The 20,535-nt window shown below is 55.4% G+C and overlaps 1 protein-coding gene across 10 annotated transcripts in view; it reads right to left on the bottom strand.

Moving 5' to 3' along the window:
• Nucleotides 1-734: 734 nt before the first annotated feature.
• Nucleotides 735-20,535, bottom strand: part of MROH2A (maestro heat like repeat family member 2A) — a 44,157-nt gene continuing 24,356 nt past the window's right edge. For 7 of the 10 annotated variants that reach the window (XM_001499448.7, XM_023642622.2, XM_023642623.2 and 4 more), the window contains 20 exons: nucleotides 19,609-19,731; nucleotides 18,486-18,565; nucleotides 16,802-16,910; nucleotides 15,944-16,039; nucleotides 13,796-13,900; nucleotides 12,534-12,657; nucleotides 11,823-11,941; nucleotides 10,797-10,949; nucleotides 10,225-10,379; nucleotides 8,119-8,278; nucleotides 7,844-8,037; nucleotides 7,343-7,480; nucleotides 6,724-6,838; nucleotides 5,389-5,535; nucleotides 5,089-5,271; nucleotides 4,402-4,557; nucleotides 2,569-2,700; nucleotides 1,826-1,928; nucleotides 1,497-1,562; nucleotides 735-1,014 (listed from right to left, as the gene is read on the bottom strand). In XM_001499448.7, coding sequence (XP_001499498.4) covers nucleotides 893-1,014; nucleotides 1,497-1,562; nucleotides 1,826-1,928; nucleotides 2,569-2,700; nucleotides 4,402-4,557; nucleotides 5,089-5,271; nucleotides 5,389-5,535; nucleotides 6,724-6,838; nucleotides 7,343-7,480; nucleotides 7,844-8,037; nucleotides 8,119-8,278; nucleotides 10,225-10,379; nucleotides 10,797-10,949; nucleotides 11,823-11,941; nucleotides 12,534-12,657; nucleotides 13,796-13,900; nucleotides 15,944-16,039; nucleotides 16,802-16,910; nucleotides 18,486-18,565; nucleotides 19,609-19,731 — 2,580 coding nt within the window. In that variant the 3' untranslated portion in view covers nucleotides 735-892. The remainder of the gene's footprint in view (nucleotides 1,015-1,496; nucleotides 1,563-1,825; nucleotides 1,929-2,568; nucleotides 2,701-4,401; nucleotides 4,558-5,088; nucleotides 5,272-5,388; nucleotides 5,536-6,723; nucleotides 6,839-7,342; nucleotides 7,481-7,843; nucleotides 8,038-8,118; nucleotides 8,279-10,224; nucleotides 10,380-10,796; nucleotides 10,950-11,822; nucleotides 11,942-12,533; nucleotides 12,658-13,795; nucleotides 13,901-15,943; nucleotides 16,040-16,801; nucleotides 16,911-18,485; nucleotides 18,566-19,608; nucleotides 19,732-20,535) is intronic. The other 3 variants (XM_023642621.2, XM_070269541.1, XM_070269539.1) reach the window with 1 other exon arrangement.

The raw sequence follows: 20,535 nt of genomic DNA, 5'->3' as shown, positions 1-20,535 counted from the left end.
GGCCGGCTCAGCAGCCCTCTCCCACCGATGGAGCCCAGTGTGGGGAGCACCTTTGGCCGCTGTGGTGGGGACGGTCTGGAAATCCCACTTTTACTGGCTCTGGGGACAACCAGACTATTCTGCTGCTGCCCTGAGTGTGGGAAGTTTCCCCAACTCCCCTCCCCTCTCCCCTGCCTGTTTCTTGGACACGGAGGTAATTTCTCCTTCTGGACCCTCAGCCGGGTTCTGTTCCAGGCCTCGCTGGGTCCCTGCCCCAGCCAGTCCCATCAGGCCTCGACGATAGGAAGGGTGAGGGTAGGCCCGGTGTCGTGTCACCTCCCCCTGAGGCTCTCCTGGATTATCTCCAGGCTGCTGGACACTCCCCGACACGCTGCAAGGGCACCTCCACCCTGGCTGCCGCCCCCCTCTCCCTCTGCTGTGTATCACGGTTGGCTGCTGGACACCTCCTTTTCCTGTAAGGGTGGGACCCCCAGGAGCAGAGGCTGGACAGTAGCCCAGGCCCCCTCACCGCCTGGCACAGTGCCTGGCAGGGGACACGCCATCAGCGTGGGTGCGACGGGAAGGCAAGTGAAGACACAAAGGTGGCTTCAGATCCTTTGGGCTGAGGGGCCGCCTGACATCACACACTTGGGGCGGGGCGGGGAGCAGGAATGAAATGGCCCTTTGAGACAGGGCTCCCTGTGCCCCACTGTCTTGGCTCTGGATGTCGTCACCTGACAGTCAGAACTCTGCCCTCCAAACGGCAATGGAGGTTTATTTCACCGCGAGGAAAGAGAGGGACAGGAGTATTTTAGAACAATGCGTTTCTTACAAACTAAACTAAAGCTCGTTTTTCTTGCCGCGGTGGGGTCTGGCGCTCCCGGGAGGTGGTTTACAGTTCCGCTCGGACCACCTAGGAGATCCCTTCCGGTGAGGCCAAGAGCCGGTGCTGACTACAGGTGTCCAAGATTTTGAGAGTGTCCAGCGCCGCCTTCCGGACCCCGGGATCCGAGTCCAGCTGTAGCTCCTGGAGAGCTGAGAGGGGCACAAACGGGAGAGCATCAGGATCCTCGTGGCCAGGCCCGCCCTCCGTCCTGCGCGGGGTGATGGAAGGAACCGGCCCGGGGCTCGCGGGGGCTGCGGCCGCGGGGTCCCCTGTGCTTGGAGTCAGCGGACGGCAGGGGGCGCTGTGTCTTCACACCGTCTGCCACCTGTCACTCACAGGGACAGAAAGCTCACCCACAGACCCGGCTGGGGCGTGGGTCAGCTGGAGGAATCCGGGCGGAAGCCTTGCATAAATATGCGTCAAGGGGCGGGGGCAGGAGCACCGGGAACGAACACGCGTCTTCCTGGAAGCCCCTCCGCAGGCTCAGCCATACCTGGGCGCCTTGGTCACTCAGCCCCCACCCCCGCACCCCGAAATACAAGCGAAGGTTGCCTGGCTGCTCCCTCGAGCTGTTTCACCAAGCTCCCCAGTGGCTCAGTGGACCCGATATAGCCGAGTCTTCACTGCTTACAATTCCGTATCGCCGGGAAGTCCAGCTTTTTCAGATAATGTGCGGACATCTGTTTCATAATAATTCCTAAAATGATAGCCAGAGGAATAAATGCTCATCGCACGAACATGAGGTCAGAAAGAGATGCGGTTCTACCTTGTGAGGGTGTGTGTTAAGGATTTAGTTGCAGACGCCTAATTGAGAACGGGGCAGGTAGGCAGCAGGGAGCACGGAGGGTCACTTTTACCTGAGCTCTGGTCCCAGCGCCTGTCCCACTCCCCCTCCAGACCCAGGTCTGTCCCCACCAGCCTGAAGGTCCCTGCTGCAGCCGGAGGCATCTGCTGGCTCACCTGCCAGGTTGCATGCAGCAATTCTGATCCTTGACAAGTTACTTTTCACATAGGTCATTGTTTCCAGCAAGAAGCTGTAGAGAACAGCAGGCTTTTTCTGAGTCTGCAAAACCAAGTGATGCACAGAGCGGTGCAGGATGAGGTCCCGGAGACTGGCTGCTCACAAAGTGCATTCCCATCTGTCTGACGTGGGAGGGTCTGCCCAGAGAGGACAAGTGCCCATCCCAGCATCACACAGCAAATTAGTAACCGGGCGACTTAAGGACCTTCAGCCCCCCGTTGCAGTCTGTCTGACCCAGAGAGGGGATTACATTTGTCCACAACCTGCAAGGCTGTCCAATATGGTAGCCACTGGCCACATGTGGTCCTTGAGCGCTTGAAATGTGGCTAGTCTGAATTAAGAGTAAAGTGCCTCCTGGATTTGGAAGACAGTACCCAAAAAAACCGTGACCTATCACATTAATGATTTTTATATTGATTACATGTTGAAGTGACAATGCTTGGATCTGTTGGGTTAAATCAAATCTATTATTAAATTTGGTTTCACCTTGTCTCCCTTTTCTTAACGTGGCTCCTAGAAAATTTAAAAATGGGTGTGTGGCTTGTGCTCACTTTCCGTTAGACAGTGACACTTCACATCTGAAAGGTGAAGCCAGGGTCACAAGATAGAAGTCTGTTGGACCCTAAGCCCCAAGCCACTGGTGGCCCCCTCCAACAGACCCGTCCGCCCTCAGCTTCCTCACCAGGACGGAGCACAGCGTTGCCTGGAACGCAGTCATCTTGTCAGCCGCACTGCTGTCACTCGGGCCGGAGGAGCCCTCCAGGGCCTTCCAGCCCCAGAAGCGCACGCACTGAAACATGGTAGCCATGCACGCCTGGAGGCACAGGGCAGGACAGCAGTAGAGGCGTCAGGCGGTCACGCGAGGGGAAGGGTTGGCCAGAGAGCAGCCTCAGACAAGCCTCAGGAAGCCAAAGAAGGGCAGGCTGGTGGGCCGGGGAGGGTACCTGGGACCAGAGCCCCACCAGCCTATACGATGGTTGCGTGCGCACGTATAAAAGGACCCTTGGGGCAGATACAGCCCATTTGCCCCCTTAGCCAGCACCTTTGTGCCCTCAGCAGCCCTGCCTGGGAGCTGCCCCTCCAGGAGATTGGGGTCAGGAGGCTGGCTGGGATTGGCAGGACTGGGCGGGCTTTCTCACGTCCTCAGACGCCCTCCACCCAGCTCCTCCCGTCCCCGTGTCCCTGTGTCCCTGTGGACTGCAGCAGCCAGGCCCCCGGCCCCCGGGCCTCCTGAGCCGTTAGGCCACAGAAGATATTGGTAGGAGACTGGAGGGCAGGAAGAGAGAGGTTGGGGTATCTATTCCCAGGGGAATGAGTGGCAGCTGTGTCGCCATCCTGTGTTGGCCTCCCCTGACCACACCCCTCTTGGTGGTCCCTTCACTAAACCCTCTGGTGCCATTTCCGGGTGTGCCCTCAGTCCTCCCCTGAAGCACCGCCCCACAGGGCAGTTGCTGATGAAACAGGAAAGAGCGATGTGAGCCGCTGACAGAAGGTAGTGAGGATCGTGAGGAAGGAAGTCTGCTTCGTGCCCTGGGCCACCAGTGTCCCCGAGACAGAGCCAGGGAGGGAGGCAGGATGAGAGCAGAGAGCCCCGGTCAGGAGCTCCCTGCAGGACACCCCTCACCTCCCTGCGGATGCCACCTAGACCACCGCGCCCCACGTGGACACCTGCAGCCCTCACAGCGACGTGGAGGGGATTTATCCTGCAACCCCAGAATCGGGGACGGGCACTGGTTGAAAATGAGCTGTTGAGCACCCTTTGTTTGGGGCCACCTGTATCCCCACAGCTTACTAAGAGGTGGCAGAACTGCCCCTAATCCTGGTCACCTCCCCACCGCACCCTCCCCAGTCTATGTAGGAAGACAGATGGGGAGGAGAGAAGACAGAGGTCAGAGCCACGGGCAGTGCGGGGGAGCAGAGGATCCCCACACGTGTGTCCCCAGCTGACCAGTGTGAGCCTGGAAGAGGCAGCAGTTAGACAGGAGACGTGGGTCTCCCCCTGTCCCTCCTCCCATGCGCTGGAGGGGCTTGACCTCGGAGAAGGAGGAGAAATGTGGGGTCAGGGAGCCAGGCGCCCCTCCAGTATGCCCAGTGGTCCCAGCACAAGCCTGCCCCCTCCAGAGTAGGTGAGGAGAGATTTAAGGCAACTTTTAAATGACGGAATCGTAATAACGGGCATAATAAAATAATGAGGACCAAATTCAAGAATCTGGTAGAAGAAAGGGCAGCCGGTGGAGGATGGCTGCAGGCTGTGCCTGGAGAAGAAGGAAACCAGGTCATGTTTCCCCCCCAGAGCCGAGACTCCTCCATAAGCCAGTTTGTGGGTCGTCTTGAATGGTCCCTTTCCCCAGCCTGGAGGGAAGAGCTGGGTGGATCGTAGCCTCTGGGCTCTTGGGGAGACTGAGAGAGGTGGGGCAAGCCCGCAGCCAGCTGAGCCAGCAGACCCGAAGTTCGTTTTCCTTTCGGAGACAGTGGTCCCCAGACTTTGGGATGCAAGAGGGAGGGTGCGTCTTACTTGGGCTGCATCGGAGCAGGGGTCCTGGCAGTGCAGCATGAGGGGGATCCAGGCTTTCTTCACTTCCGCCTTGAAGAAATGCTTCTTGGAAATCCTGACCAGCTTTGCCAGCTTCCCGAAGAGGATGAAGGCCTTTAGACGCAGCAGCCCACTCTCCTGCGGCCGGGATGGACAAACGTGCGTGAAAGCCGGGACGGGGCGCAGGAAGCCCAGCAAAACCCCAGCCGCTCTCTGTGGACCCTTTTATACGCCTTGGCCCCTGCAAAGCCCTCTGGATCATTCTATCGGGACAGAGTCTCTCCATATTCTGGTATTTATGACCTTCTCTTCCCTGGATGAGGGCCGTGCTGGATCTGAAGGCGCGCCACTGCCTAGCAGAGCCCCCCCCCCCCCCAGCACGTCAGGGGTGCCCAAAGAGCCTCTGTGGGGTGCAAGGAATTAAAAGGGGAACCTCATTCCCCAACAGCAGGGCAGGAGGGTCCCATGGGTCCTAGAATGAGAGGTTTTTTTTAACAAGATCCCATGATCAGCCAGTTGATTCGTCAGCCAAGTCAGGCCTGTAGCCCCTTCTGCTCCAGAACACATCTTTTCTTTACGGGATTAGAAGTGCTCACTGGGTCCCTGAGCGGGCGTTTGCGGAGACCCCGGTGGAGGCCAGGGCTGGCTGAGGCTCTCCTCTGGACTCACGTTGTTGAAGAAGGCTCTGCACTGCTCGGAGATGGCGTCGAAGGATGACCCCACGTCTCCTTCCCGGAGCTCAGCCAGGATCTTGGCCAGGGCCTCCATGCCCTCAGAGGTCACGCTGGTGCTCATGGGCTCCCTCAGGGAACACAGGCACTTCTCCAGGAGGACCTTCCGGTACTGCCTCACCTGGGGGGCACGGGGAGCCTTCAGCCCCCACTGGTTGACCAGAACATGCCCACGCTGGACCCTTAGCCCGCCAGGCCCTGCACCCCAGGCCTCTGGGCTCAGGGTCAAGCACAGCACCTTCTTGGGGGCGCCGAGGGCCATGTTGCCGAGGGCGCGCAGGGAGAGCACCCGCAGCGCCACATCCTCCTGGTCCACGCCCCTCTCCAGCATCGACACCACGGGCTTCAGCAGCTTCTCCTGGTACAGAATTGGGTCGCTCATGAACTAGAAAGGAGAACTTTTTACAATTACCCCCAATACAGGCTCATTTCCCAGCCACGAGAAGGGATGTGTGATTATATTCAACGAGCAGAATGGTCTGTCTGTGGATAGGGGAGGATTCTGAGCCCAGACTCCCGGGACCAACTCTCGGCCCTCCACCTGCCAGCTGTGGGACCCTGGCAAGTCACCCAACCCCTCTGAGCCTCAGTTTCCTCATCTATAAAAAGAGGAGGATGTTAGCACCTGCCTCAAGGGTTGTTGTTCGGATGCAATAACGAAATACCTGAGAAATGCTAAATGAGTGTTACCTACGTTCACACATTCATTCATCATTCATGTGTTCAGTTAACACGACCAAGCAGCCACCATGTGCAAGAGCCGTGCCCACTGTGTCTGAACAGAAATGCACAAGAAGCGTGAATTTCCCTCATCTGGGACTCAGAGAGTCACTATTGGCCTGGCACTCAAAGCGCCAGGACCTCAGGCCAACGGGGCCCCCTCTGGCATGTGTGGGTGTGCGCGCACGTGGGTGTGTTTTAAATAAACTTAAATAAAACCAAACACCAAATTAATGACTTCAATGTCAAATCTTTACTCTGCGGCCCTTTACAGAAAACATTTGCCCCTGCGCTATGTCAGTGTTTGGTTCCAAGGGCAAATTGGACATCGTGCAGCCAATGAAACTTCTCCTAAAGTTTTCTGGCGAATTCTCTCAGGACCCCATAAGCACCCCACCTGCGTGGAAGGGGAGCTGGCCCCAGTGGCCATAACACCCTTCCTCAGCCTTCCTTCCTGGCAAAGCCCGTTCACCTCGCAGGGTCCTCCTGTGCCAGAACTCCCCCAGAGCCTGGATCCCAGCCAGAGCCCGAGGCACCCTCCTCTGGGAGGTCCCTGGGTGTCCTGGCACTTGCTATGCCACAGGTCACTTAGCTGTTGCACTTCAGGGCACAGATCGGTTCTCAGCTCCTCTGTCCCCTCAGTGCCCACCCCGAATTACTCTAGTGATGAATGAATGAAGGAGTGAAGGAGTGAATGAACACACAAATGAGAGATGCTCCCCTGCCCCATGGACTCAGATGCCCCTGAGAGCCTGGGTGCCTGTCCCTGAGGTGAGCCCCCCAGGAGAGCCCTGGGGTCACCCGCCACCCACCCCAGCCCACCCCAGTGCCCTCCCTGCACCCCGAGCCTCACTTCCACGCAGGCGGCGGTGCTGCTGACGCGGCAGCTCAGGACTTCCGAGTCCATGCCCCTGAGCACCAGCTCCGACAGCCTCTGCCTGTAGCCCTGCACGTGCCGCATGCACAGCCTGCAGTGGGGACAGCAACCCCCATTGTGGGGAGGGCCTCTCAGCTCCTGCCTGCCAAGGCTGCACCAGAGCCAGACACCAAAAGGCAGATCTCTGAACATCTCTGGGCTGCTCCCTCCTCGCCCAGGAGGGTTTGGTTGGGGTGTGGCTAAATACTTACTTTCAATGTCCTTTTTAGGACAGGGGACTCAAATGGGGGCCACTCGTGACTGATCAGGACCTGGGAGTCAGGATGACTCCCCATGCTGGCCCTGCTTGGGAGCGCTGTGTGGCTTTGGGCAAGCCCCACTCCGCCTCTGACCTCACATTTCCTGCCCTGGAGCACAAAGGTTTGGAATGAAAGATCCCCTTTGCCCTGCACATGACCACCATCTCAGAGTCTGGGATACGGGTCAACCTGGCCATCCCCCGGAAATGAGGCATTCCACCATGACCTAGACCTTCCAGCCAGGAGATGCCTCTGCAAGTCCCGCGGCCCCACCCCCAAGGGGGCCTGGCACCCACCTGGCCAGCAGGCCCACTCCTTGCAGGAACGTCGAGCTGCTCTCCAGGAGCACCCACACGCCCTGCTCTTCCAGGGTGTGGACCAGCTGCTCATTGTTGAGTCTCCGGAACAACAGCTGCATGGATTTGATCGTGACCCTTGAAGAAGGTGGGACTGCGTCATGACGCGGCTGCCCCGTGGGGAGCACCCACTGCACTTCAGAGGGGTAAGCATTACACCCAGGTCCCTGACGCAGGGGGTCCCTAGGCTGGGCCCAGCCAAGGGGCTAAGGGACGACGATGCGAGACGGTGGCTCCGCAAACTCTGAGAACCACACTGTGCTGGACACGTTTGAGGGAGGGTCATGAGTGAGATCATCTTCCGGAAACTTCTCTCCCACCAAGAGGGGACGGTGAGGGCCTCTCCGTGGAGGTAACTCCTGGAGTCTAGTGACTTTTAAGAGGCAGCATCTGGCCCAGGCCCATGGCCTTGCACTCCATGCCCCCCTCCCGTGAGAGCACCTTTGCAGGTTCATCTCCTCAGGGAGGGTCCCTGAGTAGACGAGTCTCCATGTCTTCAGGACGGGCGACACAGCCTCTGGCCCCTGGCTGCTGCTGAGCTGCAGCAGGAGGGTGTAGACAAGGTCCGGAAAGATGTCTGGGAGCTTGTCGTCCTTGTCCATCTTCTCAATGAGAAGGTGGATGGTGCACAGGGTCTGCAGAGAGAAGGGCCAGAGGCCTCAGGGCTCCCACTCTGAGCCCCCTGAGGGGCCCCGGGGCCTGACCCTGTGACTCACCATCAGAGGGTCCACCGCAGCCAGGCGCCAGATGTCAGCCTTGGAGGCGGCGTTGGCCCCGGGGGTGAACCGTGACTGAAGCCTGCCCATCAACCCACGGAGCATCATCCGGGCAAAGGGCATGTTCTCTGCCACAGCCAGCCACACCTCTGTCAGGTGGCTAGCCAAAGAGAGGGAACAAGGACTGTGGGTCTCCTGCCATATGCCCTGGCAGGTAAGAGCCCCTTTGGACCTCCAGGCAGCCCCCTGAGTAGGGGTTGGCCTCTGGAGCCTGAATCTCAGGGAGGCGGAATAAGTCAGAACAGGTTGCACAACCGGAACCCAAGTCCCTGCCTCCACCCTCAGCCTCCTCCCTCTGCTCACAGTACTGAAGGGAAAGCCACAGCCCCCTGGGAGGCCCAGGCTCTCGGTCTGCGTGACCTTGGAAGTCCCCATCCAGCCTACTGTTTGATGACGTTACGGGCATGTCCAGTAACAGCCTCCAGGTACCCAATTTGTGTCAGGCTGGTCCTGGGCAGCTGGCTGATATTATACCACCTACTCCTCCCAACACATCTCTCTGGGGAAGATGTTTCCATCTTTGTATTCCACAGAAGAGGCAATGAGGCTTGCAGAGGCCAGGCAACCTGCCAGATCACTCTCTGAAGCAGCCTCCCGATCCCCAAGCCCAAGCCGAGTGCAGGGAGCTGAGTCTGGGGGAAGGAGACACGGCAGGGGGCCTGGTGGTAGGAACTGAATGGAGGGGTGGGCACAGCGTGCTCATCAGCCACAACTTCTCGTAAAGAAGCCATGGAGGGGGGACGAAATGGCAGAAACAAGGAAACAGGAAAGCAGGGCCTCAGTCCCACAATGGCAAGAAAAATCCACGTGAGCTTGAAGAAAGACCTGGGTTCCAGAGGTGAATGCAGCCCAGCCGACACCTTGGCACAGCCTGTAAGACCCTGAGCAGAGGGGCCAGCTCAGCCGCACCCAGGCTCCGGACCACAGAAACTGTGAGATGACAAATGGGTGCTGTTCTAACCTTCCAAGTTGGTGGCAATTTGTTACACAGCAATAGCTGACTGACACAGTGATAGCTGACCGACACGGTGATAGCTCACCGACACTGCGACACCTGGTATGAGGTGGCCACCGAGAACGCCAGCCTAGCAGGGATCCCCACACCAGCTCCGCTCCGAGAGCTGCTGACCCTCGTTAAACCAAGCCATCTGCACTGCTCTCCCACCTGGGCCTGTGGCGGGACTGCCCTCACAAGAAGCAGCTCCACAGCTGGTGGAGCCAGGCCTGCAATTCACACAGGGCGGCCCTTGACCTTCTTGATCTGAGGCCTGTGTTCGAAACTCTCTCTTCTCTGTTCCCAGAATCTTTCATGACATCTGCCACGTCTCCCTCCACCAACATCTCCAGGTTTCCCTTTGCTCTTTGGTCTCAGCTGCTCTGGGGACCACTGCCCGCCTCTTTCTGGGCCCTTCCCCCACGAATTCTAATACCATCCCAACACTCCCCAAATTGGGTGAGATCCTGCCAGCTGCCTGTGCGACACTGTGACAGAGGGCCTCACACCATTTGTGAAGGTAACACTGAGAAGGATGGGGTGGTACTGCTTTACCATGAGGCCACCTGAGGGGCTTGAGACTCTGCCATTTCATCCCTTGGCCACCTGGGCCAGTTGCTTCCCCTCTCAGGGCCACATTTGGAAAGGAAGGACAGAGTGGAGCTTCTCCGGAGGCCTGCTCCGGAGGCCTTGGGGGCCACATCCTGTGGTTTATCCTGGAGAAGCCCAAAGTCAGAGGGCGCCCGGAGTTCTGTCCTCCACAGGGAAGGAAAAGGCCGCCTGGTGAGGCCCACAAGGTACCACCAGGACACGTGCGAGGCTATGGGATCCAGATTCCAGCTCAATATGGCCGAGCTGTAACACTGGGGCTCCAGGACCACAACTCCCCAGAGGCTGTACCTCCCAGGCGCTGCAGGGAGAGGGTGTGACCCAGCCCAGGGTCGGGCAAGGCACGACTCAAGGCCCCGGTCTCCTGGGACGCATCACTGGTGGCAAGTCAGGCACAGTCCGGGTTGCACAGGAGACCTTGGCCGCCCGCCCAGGGCACCCACCTCTCCATCGGCAGAGGCTGCCTCAGGAGTGACGTGAGGACGGTCTCCTGGTGGTAGTGCGCCAGCAGGAGGATGCCCTCGATGAGGAGGCGCCGCACCTCCAGGTGGTCCACCACAGGCAGGTGCACCAGGATGGCGCCCAGGATCTCGGCCACCTGGGGAGGGGTTGGGGCATCACCAGGACAGCCGGGCCCCCAGGGGCCTCCTGCCCTCAACCCACTGCACACCCCTCCTCCAAGGACTCTTGCCCAGCTGGACAATGGGTGGGTTAAACCACCAGCACCCCTTCCAGTGCATCCTTTGGTTTCTTCTTGGATTCATCAGGTTTTCAGCGTGGGAGGCAGTGCACTCTGGGAGAGCGAGCCTCGGGCCTCCAGTCCACGTCCAGTTTCTGACCAGCCCACCTTCAACACGTTTCTTTCTTGTTCTAGAACTCTACTTCTGCCTCCTCTTTACAACCAGGGATTTGGGGAGGCATTCCCAGTGAGCACAGCTGGGCCCTTGCCCGACCCTCCAGTCTGGGTGCACCAGGCAACCCCAGGCCCCAGGTGGCCCGGCCGCAGCTCTGCCACCTTGTCCTCCAGCTCCTTGACCCTCATCTGGAGGAAGGTGCCTATCCAGGTGACCGAGGCCTTGTCGTGCTGGAGGTCCAGGGCCCCGATGTTCTCGCAGAGCTTCTGGACGAGCGAGACTACCTCGTCACAATTAAACTGCATGCACGCCACCTAGGACCAGAGCAGGCCAGTCCTGGGGTCTGACGGCCGAGTCCCATGCCAACTCCCCCGCCCCCGCCTGTCACTGCTGACATCACCTCCTCCTCTGCCCAGCATCACAGCCCCTGCCCTGGCCCCCATCCTCCCTCAAACCGCTGCCACGGCCTCCACGCCTCCCTGCACAGCCCAGCCTCTCACTGTCCCAATCATGGGCCTCCTCAGGATGTCACTCCTCTACCTCAAAGCCACTGGGGCTCAGCCTGGATTTCCAAGGCCCTTGGGATGCGCCCCTCAACCTCCCTCCCACCTCATCGCCTGCCCCCACCCTGCACAGGAAGCCTCATTCTAAGCTCTCCCCATCCCATCTCTATTGCCCTGCAGCCTTCCCCCAGGATGTGCCCTGAGCCCTGACGCCCTCCGACCTCATCCTGCTGGTTCACAAGCCCCCTGCTGCAGGGAGCCGCCTCTGCCCCCTGACACAGAAGTGACCTCGCCCCTCTGCAGCCCCGAGAGTTTGGGCGGCTCTGGGCATTTCCAGGCATCAGTGTGCCATCCATGGGCCTGTGTGCCAACACCTGTGGGCAGGGCCTTGTGTGCATTCTCTCTGGTGTCCCCTTCCCCCGCAGTGGGGCACGTGATAGGGATGGAGAAAAAACAGCTAGACACTGTTAAGTACCTACTGTGTGCCAGGCATCTCAGAGCAGACCTTACATATCGAAGGCCATTTAAATAGAGATGACATGAGCTGGACCAAAGGCAATGGGAGCTGCGACCCCCAGAGGAGGATGGGGGCTTTGTGGCCAGACTGAGCAAGGTCCCCCCCACAGAGATGGCCCAGGTGCCCGAGACCAGCCCAGCAGCCCGCACAACCTTCCCACTTGTCACCTTGGCAATTCTGGAGGACACGCTGAGAATCCTTTCGTCGTCCAAGCCCTGGAGATCGTCCTTACACTTGGCAAGCTCCCGCTCCGTGGAGGCGCCCCATGAGTGGCAGGTCTGGCTTGCTGTTGGGGTACAATTTCAGACACGTTCAGCAAGGACCCAGGGCCCAGACACAGGCCACGTCGTGGCTGTCTCTGGCCCTGGCTTTCTGGGCACCCTGGCTCCGCGGGCTGAGTCACCCTCTAGCGTCCGGACATCCCATCCCTTCTTGCCTTTGCTCTTATTGCTCCCTCTCCCCACGCCACCTCTACATGCCACTCAGATGTCTGCTCTCCTGGAGACCGTCCTGTGACCGATGCTCCACCAGCCACCAGCCGCCAGCCACCAGGCACCAAGCCATAGGCAAACTCTCTACCTCTGAAGGTCACCACCCTGCATGCTCTCCAAGCTCATCTCTGGCCAGTTCTGCGCTGTCCTTTGTATCTGCAAGCTGAGCTTGCCCCAGTGGGGCCCCTCAGTGCCTGACACATGCCCTTAGCAAGATTCACGGAACAAATGAGCCTCTCCTTCTAGAAACTTCCATGGCCTATCGGTGATCTCTGCGCCCACTCCACACCACCTCAGAGAGGCCGTGCTCCCCCCTAGGATGCCCCTGCTGTCAGCCCTCCCTCCCGGCCTGGAGAGGCTGGTCCTGATGTCCTGCCTTCCCCCTACCGTGAAGATCCAGCAGGCTGGACAGGACATCCATTGAGGTCATTCGGGTTCTCCTGTGGGAGTCACAGGTGCACGGGGCGATGAGTCCCACCAGCGTGCCAAACTGCCCCAGCTTCAGGGGGATCTGAGGGAAGGAGACTTCAAAGCTCGCACCCTCTGTGTGGACCTGGTGCACACGCACACACAGTGCTGCCCAAGAGCAGTGTAACAGGCAGTGGGAGAGGGCAAATCCCCCCTCTGAAAACACATTCTCTGTCTGGGAAGGGGGAGGACGCCACCATCCGCCTGCTGAGCCCCACCTGGGCCCCTGGAGGCGGAGCAGCCAGGACCTGAGCAGTCCTGCCCAGAACACGTCCCTCTGACCACAGGCCCGGGTTCTATGTCCGTGCACCTGTCTGGTTCCTGTAACTGAGCCCTGGGTTCAAATCTGGACTTCTGGGCTCACTGGCTGTGTGATCTGGATGGGATAGTTAGCCTCGACCCTCGTATTCCTCGTCTGTAAATTGGAGATCATAATGGCGCCTCCTCTTTCAGGGAATGTCATGAGAATTGCAACAGAGAATCCAGGTGATGCACTGGGCAACGTCCGGCCTCAAATGTTACTTAGCACCAGGATTGGCCCCGGCCTTGCTTTGTTGGCCTGTGTCCCCAATGGGGTCCCGCCTGCCCTGTTCTCACCTTGCACCAGCCCTGAGACCCAAGGCCCATCCCCACATCCCAGCCGCGGGACACCGTCATCCTCCTGCCAACACCGTCCCTGAAGACCAGGCAAAGAGCATGAGGCCGACAGATGTAGGAAGAGAGGGCTCATCGGGCCATGTCAGATGGTTCATCAACAAAAACACCTCATCGCTTTTCTAGGTTTCTTGATGTTTGTGGGACTTTGTAAAATTTGTAATTTTGCAGTGATTTATTTTCTCATTCTGAGTAAATGTTCACTTTCCTAACCAATGTGGGATTCATCACTGTGTATCCTTTTTGTTAAAGAGGGCCCTCACCACTGTGTGAGCCTCAGGCCCCACAAAGCCTTGGTCCACGCCAAGCCATGGCCCCATCTTCGCTGTCATCCCCACCCAGAGCCCCAGTGCCAGCTCCTCGCGGGGTCTCCTTTGGCATTCCCAAATGAGGCAGCATCTTCCCAAGGGACTCTTCAGGGGACACAACTTGATTTCAAAATTCTCCCTCTTCTCACAGAGAGAGACAGGGGTTTCTCGGTGGATGTCAGAGCGGCGGGCTGGGGGGCTGGGTGCTCCTGCACTCACGCAGACACCGATGCTCTGGACGTAGACCCGCATGAGACAGAGATGGAGGTTCATGGCCTTCTCCCGCTCCCATTCTTTCTCCGACAAGATCCACTTTTCCAGGAGCTATGGGTAGAGCCCAGAACACAGAAGGGAACTTAAAATCCCAAGGCCAGCCCTTTCTTGGGCTGCTATTGCCATCCTCATCTTTCCCCCTCAGGGTCTGACTTTCAATGCTTCTGGGTGGCTCTAGCAACTTCTGGTTTTCTTTCCAGGCACATCTACTAGGGAGATGAGGCTGTGGGCAAGAGAGAGAGTGCCCCCAGCATCCTCACCAAGATGGCGCTCGGCTGATGTGTTTGGCCTTGCTCCAAATGTTTGCCTGCAGGTGAAAGGGCCATGAGCACAGCCCGCTCTGCACTCCAGGGACTGAATGTTCATGCCTCTAATAATGGAGCTTAATAACACAGAGCAGAAATGGACAGAACTGAAAAGAAAAATAAAGAAATCCACAACGATAGAGATTTCTGTACCTCTTTCTTGGTAACTGATAGAACAGGAAGACAGAAAATCAGGAAAGATACAGAAAACTTGAGAAACACTACCAAGCAGCTTGGCCTAATTGATTATCAGCAACACTCCCCCCAACACAGCAGAATGCTTTCCAAGTGCACACAGAACATTCACCAAGATAGACCACACCTAGGCAACAAAATGAGTCTCGGTCGATTTAAAAGGATTCAGATTATAGAAAGTATGTCCTCAGACTACAATGGAGTTACATTAAGAATCAAAACCAGAAAGATCTCTGGAAAATACTCAAATATTTAGAAATTTCTAGATAACCCATAGATCAAAGAAGAAATCGAAAGAGAAATTAAAATGTATTTTGAACCGAAATAAAATTAGAATACAACATATTGTTATTTGTGGGATGTAGCGGCGAAGAGCAAAGTTGGTAGACTCATACTTTCTGCTCCTGATTTCAAGACTTATTGTAAGGTTACAGGAATCAAGACAGGATGACATTGGTGTAAAGATAAACAAAGACTTAAATGGAGCAGATAAGTGTCCAGAAATAGACGCACACATATATGGCCAATTGATTTTTGACAAAGACACAAAGGTGATTCAATGGAGAAGAGAGAGTCTTTCCAACAAATGGTGACAGACCAAGTCCTATTCGTGTGCAAAAAAATAAAAATTAAATAAATGTTTTACTGGATCCATACCTCATACCATTTACAAAACTTAACTCAAAATATATTATAGACTTAATCATAAAACCCAAAACTACGAAATTCTAGAAGGAAAACTAGAAGAAAAATTTTGTGGCCTTAGGTTAGGCAAAGATTTCTTAGATATGACACCAAAGCATGATCCATAAAAGAAAAAAATGATAAATTAGACTTCATCAAAATTAAAAACTTCTGCTCTTCAAAAGACACTATAAAATTAATGAAAAGACAAGTCATAGACTGGGAGATAATATTGGCAAACCACATATCGGGTAAAGGACTTGTACTCAGAATGCATAAAAACTCTGAAAACTTAAGAAAGCAAACAATCTAATTTTAAAAAAAGAAATCTACAATTACCCTTCAAAAATGCCGAGGCTGTGAAACACACAGACAGGCTAAGCAAAGGTTCCAGATTGAAGGAGATTAAAGAGACAAGACAATTAAATGCAATGCACAAGCCAGATGGATCTTGGGTCTAGGGAAAAATAGCTATAAAGTACATTATTGGGACAATTAGTGAAACTTGGATACAGACCACAGATTAGAATATAGCATTGCATCAACATTAAATTTCCTGATTTTGATCATTGTATTGCTGTTATAGAAGAGAATATTCTTATTCTTGATGTCTGCAACTAACTCTCCATGATTCAAAAGATTGTGTGTGAGTGTAATGAGAGAAAGAAAAAGAAGAGAGAAAAAGAAAATGTGGCAAAATATTAAGAATTGTGAATCTGGGTGAAGGGTATACAGGAGTTCTTTGTACTATTCGTGCAACTTTTAAGCAAATTTGAAATTTTATCAAAATCAAATTACCAAAACAATTTTTAACACATCCCCCTGTTTCCTACAGAGAATCTGGCACTCAGGCCAGTGTTCTGGGAGGGGTGGCCATCCCTGGCTCCTGGCCCTCCACCAGGAAACTCACGTGCACCATCTCCTGCAGCCCCTTGGGGTCCAGCTGCCTCTGCATGATCCCCTCCATCAGCTGCTCCAGGGCACACAGGGCATTCGCATACAGGGTCTACAGCCAAGAGAGGGGAGTGCCGGGCAGCAATGAGGAGGCGCACACAGCCACCCACCAGGACTCTGTGGGGGTCCACACCGATGGTCTGATAATCACCCCTTTACTTCTGCTCCCACTGAGTTCTTCACAGCTATCTTCCCCTATGACGTACTAGACAGTCTCTTAAGGGGAACCCATTTTACAAAGGAGGAAACTGAACTCTTAGAGTTCAGTTCTCCTGACTTCTCACCCAGGGTCAGGCCCTTGAGGCAGGGATGGCTACCTGCCCACAAAAGATTTGTCCTCCTTTCCATAAGGAGGGAGACAGCCATCCAGTCAGGGACTACATTTCCCAGCACACCTTGCATGTGGGTGGAGTCTGAGTTCTGGCCAATGGAAGATGGGCAAAGTGACTCATAAATCCTCCATACTCTTTCTCTTCTTCTCTAGCCTGGGTATCCACAGGGACATCAGGAGCCCCGCATTAAAGATTGCTGTGCTCCTGAATAACTGTGTGAAGCAGCTCCATCCCCACCCCCACTGGCCATTGGAGTTTATTTGAGTAAGAAATTAGCTTTCATCTTGTTAAACCATGGAGATTTCAGGGTGTATTTGTTGCGACAGCCATCATTACCTTACACTTACTAACAGAGCCTGCTATACTTTGCCGCTTCTAGCCACTCATAGGTGGTTGAGGAAGGTGGACTCTTGGCACCGCCCCCTGTTAATGTAAACTGCCAAGTTCTGACCCAGAAGATGAGGTGGCCCAGAGGGACCTACCTTAAGGGACTCGTTGTCCTCTCCTGGGGCTTGGAGAGAAATTACAGAATGGATACTGATATCCATCAGCTCACTGTTTTCCTCTGTAGAGTAGAAAGGCCTCAGTTTGCTGGGGAAAGAAGCAGTGACAAGAGGAGTGGTCAGTGGGGAGTCGAGGCCCTGCCACCCCCCTGCCCAGTCTGGAGTGCAGAAGCATGGCACAGAACGGGGAAAGGCCAGCATCCCTGGTCGAGTGGTCAGGCACGCATCCTTCCCCAGGCTGCACCCAGGCAGGAGTGTCCAGTGACTGCGTCTGTGATTGAGGGGGAGAGTCAGGGGTCCAAGGCCACCTCTCCTACTTGCTTCTCCGTGACCACACCATGGACGCTGCCCTCCCAGGCTGGTCCTAGCCCAGGACTTTTCAAAGGGTAATACCCGGACCAGCAGTGTCAGCATCACCTTGATCTTATTAGAAATGCAAATTCTGTGGCCCCGCCTCAGAGCTACTGAATCGTATCCTCTAGGGGTGGGGCCCAGCCATCTGTGTTTTAATAAACCCTCCAGGGTGGTGCCTAACTGCTTAAGGCATGCTAGCTCATGTTCTTTCTATCCCCTTCATCAATAGTTCTCAAGCCCAGTTGCATATTAGAATCACCTGGAGAGCTTTTCGAGGGCCTTGAGGGCCCTATCTGAGCTCCAGGGCTCCTTATTGAAAGTTCTGGGGTGGAGCCAGGGTGTCAATATTGTTAAATTCCCCCGTGGGTTCTATTGTGCCTCCAGAATTGGCAGCCACCATCCCTCTGTAACTTTAAACTCCTGCCCCTTCAAAGGGGTCCTGGATTTCACCCTACCAGGAGCCCTCAAGCTCCTACCCAAATCCCGTTATCTTGTTTAAGCTCTGCTCAAAAGTCAGACACCAGCTCCTTCGGATGGCCTGTTACAGCAACTGAATCGCGTCTTGCTAGTAGCGCCGTTTCTTTGGTCTTAGATTTTGTTGTCGTTCACCTACAAGCACCCTGCTCTGACCTATGATTCTTTGGGTGTGTGCTCCTCCTATGTCCAAGTGCCTGAAAGGATGGGTGTTTGTGAATTTTATTTAAAATCTGCCTATGTGCTGCCTCGTAAAGCAAGAGCTCTGCTATGAGCCTAAATAATGAATCTTCCCCAACAGGAGAAGAAATCCTAGAAACAACCCAGCCACTTCAAATACTAACTTTACAAATACATAACCTCTTCCTCCTCCCCACTGGTGGGTGGCCAGTTCCAGGAAGGTGAGCCTCAGGTACTATATTGCTCTGTATTAACTGTATCCATGTCATATCAGTAAATAAGTTCATTGACTGGGCCCACCCAACTTGAAGGATACCATCTCCCTGCTATGCTATTCTGTGTCACTCTGTGATTTCTTGTTCAAAACATTCCCCAATGAACTGAAGAATAGTGCACCTGCCTGCCACTTACCTCCCAGTGCAAGGAGAAGAGCCCAATTTGAAACATTGCTGAGAATCATGGAAAAGAACTGGTAGAAGTGGACACCCACCTTCTAGGATGGCCCTTTGCCCCAGGGAGCTGCCACCCAAGACCCCCGCTACAGAGGCAGGGAGGGCAAAGGAGGTACAACCCTCCCAGGGAGCACTGAGGGGTGTCTCAGATGTCACCTCTACCCAGGGAAGGCATCTGGGGCCCAGGCAGGGGCCCAGCTCACCTCAGGTGCAGGAAGGCATCCATCGCCATCGTCCGCACCGGAGAAACCAGGTTGTCGGCTGGTTCTGCCTTCATGATCACCTGCCCGGCATGATGGACAGTGAGCTGCCAGGCCACCCAGTGTCCCGGGCCAGGCAGGAGAGGGGACCTTTGACTCAGTGACTGTGACGGTGGCAGCACTTCCCAGGGTTAGTGCCAGGAAGACCTGACATTGTATGAACACCCCATATGCTTTCCTTCTTTTTAGGATCGCTCGGCCTTTGACATTTTAGGGGACGTGGCAAAATCTGGCGGAAGGAGTGGGGATCTAAATGAGCCCGTGCTTCTTGCTCAAGTCTGCCACTGACTTTCTGTGTGTCCTTGGGCAACCGGCTTCCCTGGCCTGAGCCCTTGTGTGTAAAACTAGAACTCAGTGGCCTGTTTCACAGGGTGGGGCCAGGTTGGCATGAAATTACATGCACGTAGCTCCTGGCCCAGTGTGGCAGCCAAAGGAATGTTGGCTTCTTTCTCGGGGCCTCCTGTTCCACCCACAACTCTCTTCCCTGCAGAATTGCCTCCGATGCAGCTGGAGTGGTTTCCAGGGGCCAAGGTATTGTAAGGGAGTGGGGAGGTCTGGGGACGAGGGCCAGTGGCTGTCCCGCAAACTCCATCAGGGCCTGTCGTGGCTTCTTGCCTTTGGGCAGTTGACATTTGCTAGATCTTACCAAAGGTCTGTGCAAATGTAGCTTTAAGTCCTGCCTGCAGCAGCTCCCTACCCTCTAAGCCCCTCCCACGGAGAAACGCTGGGGCTGTAGCTGGCTGACCCAGTGGACCTCTCTCTCCTGGCCCTGAACCAGCCACCTTGGGGGCACCACAGGGCCCAGGAGGGCTGGGGTTCCGGCCCTGGTTTCCAGACTTTTTCGAGGCCATGAAACCCTTTATCAGATGCAAGAATATCACACTCTGAACTCCTACAGTTGGATAAAAGCAGAACTGAGACAGGGAGGGACTCTGGAGGCCTCTGCAGCCCCCCTTGTCCCTCAGAGGCCATCAGGAAGTCTGAAAACCTCTGACCAGAGAGAAACCAGTCAGCAGAGTTAGACCCCAAACTGCCCAGGATGGAGGAAGCGCCCCACCCAGCTTACCATTATCATGGCGGTAAGAGTCGTCTTCTGGGCAAATTGAAAGTCCTCCAGGTCTTTGATGTTTTTGATGGCGTTGGTGACCTGCACCACACTCTTCATGAAGGCCATTTTGAGGCAGATGTCCTGTCCCAGACCAAGACGAGGGAAAGGAAGGGGCACGTTGTGAGTGAGCCCTGAGACTCCGAGCCCCAGCCCTCAGTCCCGGACCCTACAGCCTCCTGAAGGATGCTGCTTCCTCTGCTCCAAAGAAGAGTCAATGTCAAGGGTGCTCTGAGAGACAGCCAGCCTCATTCTGTCCTTCAGCTACCTGACGGAGCATCTGCCCCACGGCAGGGACGCAGGCCAGGTTCCAGACGGTGCTCTAGTGAACTGAGGAAGACACTGCCTCCCCCCAAGTCCCCCAGATTGTGCCCGAGGTCATCAATGCTGGTCAGTGGGCACCTTCACTGACCAGGGGCACCCAGCCCAGTGTGTCGCCAGAGAGACAGAATAAGTTATTGAGATAAAATTATTTTTGCTTTTATGACATGGATGAACCTTGAGGACACTATGCTGAGTGAAATAAGCCAGACGCAAAAGGACAAATACTGTACGATTCCAGTCATATGAAGCACCTGGAGTAGTGAAATGCATAGAGACAGAAAGTAGCGTGGTGGGTGCCAGGGGTGGGGGGGAGAGGGGGAGATGGGGAGTTGGTGTTTAATGGAGACACAGTTCCAGTTTCACAAGATAAAGAGTTCTGGCGATGGATGGTGGTAATGGTTGCACAACAATGTGAATGTACGTAATGCCACTGAACTGTGCGCTTAAAAATGGTTATGATGGCAAATACTATGTTATGTATCCTTTACCACAATTTAAAAAACATTGATTTTGCTTTATTCTCTGTGTTTGTTCCTCCTCACCATTCCAAGAAAGTAGCAAGTC

This window comes from Equus caballus, chromosome 6 (assembly GCF_041296265.1).
Source record: "Equus caballus isolate H_3958 breed thoroughbred chromosome 6, TB-T2T, whole genome shotgun sequence".
Taxonomy (NCBI): domain Eukaryota; kingdom Metazoa; phylum Chordata; class Mammalia; order Perissodactyla; family Equidae; genus Equus; species Equus caballus.
The sequence above is the reverse complement of the archived record's forward strand: the minus strand, read 5'-3'. Positions and strand labels throughout refer to the sequence as shown.